This window comes from Suricata suricatta, chromosome 11 (genome assembly GCF_006229205.1).
Source record: "Suricata suricatta isolate VVHF042 chromosome 11, meerkat_22Aug2017_6uvM2_HiC, whole genome shotgun sequence".
Taxonomy (NCBI): domain Eukaryota; kingdom Metazoa; phylum Chordata; class Mammalia; order Carnivora; family Herpestidae; genus Suricata; species Suricata suricatta.
Genome location: NC_043710.1, coordinates 88,434,813 through 88,439,778, shown reverse-complemented (window position 1 = coordinate 88,439,778; position 4,966 = coordinate 88,434,813). Strand labels below are relative to the sequence as shown.

The 4,966-nt window shown below is 42.0% G+C and overlaps 1 protein-coding gene across 3 annotated transcripts in view; it reads right to left on the bottom strand.

Moving 5' to 3' along the window:
- Nucleotides 1-2,534: 2,534 nt before the first annotated feature.
- The window catches only part of PATE2 (prostate and testis expressed 2), a 57,741-nt gene continuing 55,309 nt past the window's right edge, over nucleotides 2,535-4,966 (bottom strand). The window contains exons 1-5 of one of the 3 annotated variants that reach the window (XM_029915288.1): nucleotides 4,577-4,634; nucleotides 4,419-4,442; nucleotides 3,931-4,074; nucleotides 3,389-3,635; nucleotides 2,535-2,662 (exon numbers count right to left, since the gene is read on the bottom strand). In XM_029915288.1, coding sequence (XP_029771148.1) covers nucleotides 2,602-2,662; nucleotides 3,389-3,635; nucleotides 3,931-4,074; nucleotides 4,419-4,442; nucleotides 4,577-4,586 — 486 coding nt within the window. In that variant the 5' untranslated portion in view covers nucleotides 4,587-4,634 and the 3' untranslated portion in view covers nucleotides 2,535-2,601. Of the gene's footprint in view, nucleotides 2,663-3,388; nucleotides 3,636-3,930; nucleotides 4,075-4,418; nucleotides 4,443-4,576; nucleotides 4,635-4,966 lie in introns of those variants that run through there. The other 2 variants (XM_029915289.1, XM_029915290.1) reach the window with 2 other exon arrangements.

The window sequence follows — 4,966 nt, the reverse complement described above, 5'->3', positions numbered from 1 at the left end:
GGGGGGGGGGAGAGTCAGGAATAGGGAGTGAGGCAAATCATGAGAGACCCTTGAACACTGACAACAAACTGAGAGCTGAAGAGGGAGAGGGGAAGGGGTAGGGGGGTGATGGTCATGGAGGAGGGCACTTTTGGGGAAGAGCACTGGGTATTATATGGAAACCAACTTGGTAATAAACTATTATTAAAAAAAGAACTCTTTCCACAAAAAAAATGAGATCAAATAATAAGCCAAGATCATGTAATATCTCTATATACAGTCTACTGACAGTCTGGAGATAGCCTCCTGATATTTCAGTCCAGCCATGACTTGTACATAATTTTTGAGCAGCACAAAAGTTTTAAGATGTGGCTTTCTGACAATTTGTGGATAATGAACACATTTCTAATGGAGTTCTATGATTTTTACACATATTTATACAAAAGAAACCCTGGCTTCCTAATACTAATAATTCTTCAGATTTTTAGTTACATACAGTTGGTTTGTCTTCCTTTGACGGATTTTTCCAGTCTAAGTTTACCACCCAAGGAAGAAATCTTCAGCCTGAAAAAGTGTTCTGGACCTGAATCTAGAACTGGGGTGTGTATTCAGGGTCATTGTTTCTTCTACTTCCTATGTTTCTCCCCCAAAAATGTGAGATCAGAGATGTACTCCAATTGGACAAAAAAATTAGGAGGTGATGGTGTGATGTAAATGGGACAACATAGGAGTCAGAATCTCATGAAAATTCAAAATGGGAAATATAATAAGACAGGCACAGAAAGATTGGTCCTAGAGAGCTAGTGTGGGTATGATGAAGCTCTAAGGACTGTCAGACTGGTTTATGAAGCTTCACTTCAAACTTAGCTCCAAATGTGTGCTGTCTGCATCACTCAGACTCTATCTGCTCCTTTTCATGCTTACGGAATAGCTTCTTCACTCTACATTGTTTCTCTCCTCTAATTTGAAGTTTGACTTGCTTGGGACCATTCTGGGCATGAATCACACATCACAGTAATTTCCCTGGTGAAGCACTTCATGGTTGGAACCTACTGCCAGCATCTCCATTCTATCCATGTGGACTAAGTAATCAATCCTGAAAGAAAAGATCTAGCATATTTTCTACTTCTCAATATACTAAAGTATAATACTCATGCTAACATGATACAATTTGGAAGAAATCCAAGCATACATATATTGCAAATATTTCCAAATTAATGTGAATGTGGGGCACCTCGTGGCTCAGTCAGTTGAGTGTCTGGCTTTGGCTCAGGTCATGATCTCGCGGCTCATAGGTTCAAGCCCTGCGTCAGGCTCTGTGCTGACAGCTAGCTCAGAGCCTGGAGCCTGTCTTCAGATTCTGTATCTCCCTCTCTCTCTGATCCTCCCCTGCTCACGCTCTCTCTCTCTCTCTCCCTCTCTCTCTCTATCAAAAATAAATAAACAAAAACAAAACCCCCCAAAAAAACCCAAAATTAATTTGTATGTTAAAATATTTTATTATATTTATGCAAATCAATGTGGTAGAAAGCAATAAGCAATTATAAGCCTGGGTCAGGAGGGATACTACTAAAATTGAAATAATATTATATATGTATGCATACTTAAACAGCCATATATTAAATATAATAGTGTCTGTAGATTCTAACATAGGAATGAAAACATCGTAAAAAGAAAAGTTTAACCAAAAGTGAGTGAATAATACTTTAGGGAGTCATTTTTGTCATTTCATAGGACATTACTGGACACTTCACTACTATTTCAGTGAAGTCTGAAACTCTACTCTTCCTTTGACATAATTTGTTGCGGGAATGTGTCAATAGATTAAAAATACTCAGCTTTTTACCAATGATGTCTTTGAATATTTAAATATTCAAAGTTTTTCAGACTCCTCATATGCCAGGAAACAGAGTAGTTGGCCAATAGTAGGTCAAGTGCTCATCCTGATGTTCTTGGCTTTGGCCATGAAAGCAAGAGAAGATCTTTAGACACATGGTAACTTTGGTCTGTGTGTTCAGGAGGAGATGTGGTTCGTATGGTTTCTCCCATATAGTCGCAGACACAAACACTCTCTTGTCCAGGTCACAGAAGTTGGAGTTTCCTATCTTCACATTTACTTTCTCAAGCTCCTGCTTAAATCAAGCTTTTCCTGCCCTCCAACAAACCCAAATATTTCTCCTAAAATGTCTTGCAATTTGCCGTCCCTATTTCTATCCAGCCTGCTTTCTCTTGATCTTTGCTCAGAAGCTCTACTAGAAAAATACTTTGTTCCCTTTGCCAGAGATTTTACTCTAGGCTTAGCATCAGAACTTAAGGATAGTTCCAGATTGCCATGTGCTATCAGGTGGTAAAGACAGGGGAACCCAACCAGAAGGCAGAGATGAGTGTTCTTATTTTCCTCTTTTTTAAGAAACATTTATTTACATTTATTTATTTGAGAGAGACAGAGCACAAACAGAGGAGGGGCAGAGAGAGAAAGAGTCACAGAATTTGAAGCAGGCACCAGGCTCTGAGCTAGCAGTCAGCACAGAGCCTGATGCGGGGCTTGAGCCCATGAACCGTGAGACCATGACCTGAGCCGAAGTCAGATGCTCGACCGACTGAGCCACCCAGGTGCCCCTCTTATTTTCCTCTTGATGGAAACACTGACACAGGGTACACAGAGCTTCTATGGGTAGATCTGCTGGACCAGAGAAGAGAGTAGGGTCTGGGTTTGAGATAATGTAAGATGATGTTGCCATTGTGTAGGGGAAGGGCAAAAATTACTGGGAGGATAGTTTAAGATTATGGTGGGTGTTGGGGTCCAGCAGGCCAAAAAACCTCCCGCAGAGCGACCTTTGATGGCCAGGCCTCCGGGACACAGGAGAATCTACATAAGTGACCATGGATGCTATGTCTCCAGGGCGCAAGAGAAAAAATTTGGGATTTTTCTCATTGCTTTGCAATGAAGACATATACCTTTAAGTTTTGAATCAACTTGGGTCAGTTAGTGGCACCTGCTTTCCCTTACTTTATTTCTGTTGCCAGCTCATTGCCTGCTATTGGGGCAAACACAATCCTCTGTTTAAAATTAGCCCCTTGAATGATAAGCATCTTGTCCAGACATAACTGCTAAAGGACCTTGAAAAAAAGAAGATTCTTTGAGAGACAGACTCCCTCATTCCTGTTTTTTTACTTCTGTTCTCACGGCTGTTCTTTCTCTTGTGATAAAAAAAAATGATCCTTCCCAGAGCATGTTTTTACTCTCTCAAGGACCATAAGCTTTGTAATCATTAAAGAGAAAAAAAAATGCGTAAACCCCTATGGCATAAAAGACACTGACTTTCTTAGTAAAGTGTGGCTTTACCACCATTCACATTGTCTGTCTTCTTTCTTTCCTATAGATAGTTCACAGACACCAACCACCTACTCAGGGACAGTTGGGCTGGGAGTACGTGGGCTGGCTCCCCCGTCCTCCGGAGGTGGGATATCATCATGTATAGTGTATTCTTTATCTTCTCCAAAAAGCGCCGACTTTTCCAAATTATCGTTTCCAGTATTACACATATGTTCATTAGTGCAGCAATGTGTTTCTCTCAGTAAGTCATGGAATACTTGGAACATTCCCTCTTCACAAGGATTACACGACAGTTTTGTATAATAATACAGATATCTGCCTAAAGAGAAAAAAGTAAATGTAATCACCTTACTTAATCACACTGTCTACCTAGCAATGATGGCTCTCTAGAACCCCACTGGTTTTCTGTAGACAGGAATGGGCCCCCAAGCATCTCATCTTAGTCTCTCTAGACGGGGCCAGGCAACAGACATCAGCCTCCCACACAGGCTCCACCCCAGGTCGGTGTATGGAGAATTCCATTTTCCCAGCCTCTCCCATGGTCCCAGTTTCCCTCCACACCTTGACTCCTGGGAAGGTGGGCACCACTGTGTCTCTCTCTAACCCTCACTTACCAGTAACTAGATCATTATAGTAATAGTGATCTGTGGTACAACTCCTATTGTATGACAGGAATAAATTAAACTTCCAGCAACGTTTCTTGGGACCACGGCACTTGAATCCATCATAGAAATTACAATCATGGCAAAACCGAAACCCTAAGAAAAGGGAAAAAGGTTTAAAGCAGAGCTCTAGTGAAAGTAATTCTTCAGAAACTGGCCCCACCTGTCAACATTTACACTGGGAGGGACAGTCCTGACAGGAAGGAAGTCGACACCCCCCCCCAACTTCTGCTACTCCCTTAGGTGAGTGACAGCCATAGCCCTAAATATTCAAGCACCCTCCCTGCTTCACCCAAGGCTGGGGGCAGAAAGAAGACTCTAGGGCAGTGAGTGAAAAGACTGGAATATAGTCAGGGAGAGACAACGTGTGAATAGACCAGGAATGTCCTCTCTCATTGTGGCATTATATATCCCAAAACTGCAAACCAACGACACCATACATTTTGATGTTAGGCCACGTCTTTCTGTGAAAAGAAGAACAAAAATTATCCTTGAGCCATTTTACAGGAGCCCAAAAAATCAACTTTAGAAACCACCTCCGTTTCCTCCCCTATATAGTCTCTCACTCCCCATTAATGCCTCCCTGACTGGGCTTTACCTTCATCCATGAAGACCACTGTGAATATGCCCAGCAGAAGCAATGGCAACAGCCCGAGACCCATTACTGACACATTCTCAGTGGGAGGTTCCAGCTTTATTTATTCCCATCACCTGCCCTCAGGCACCCCACTAGATCACAGAATCATAAATTTCAGATTGAGCCACTTGAATCCTCTTTACAATGTTCTGAGGGTACATCCTGTCTGCATTTGCATTCCTCCAGATACTTAGAACTCAGCCCACCCAGACAGCCCATTTCATTTTATTAGATCTAGCATAAGGGACTATTAACGTGGTGTTGAATCTCTCTCCCTAGTACCTCTTCACTTTGCTTGTTAGTCTACACAGAGCATGTGTAACCCCACATCCACAGGACAACCGTTCACAT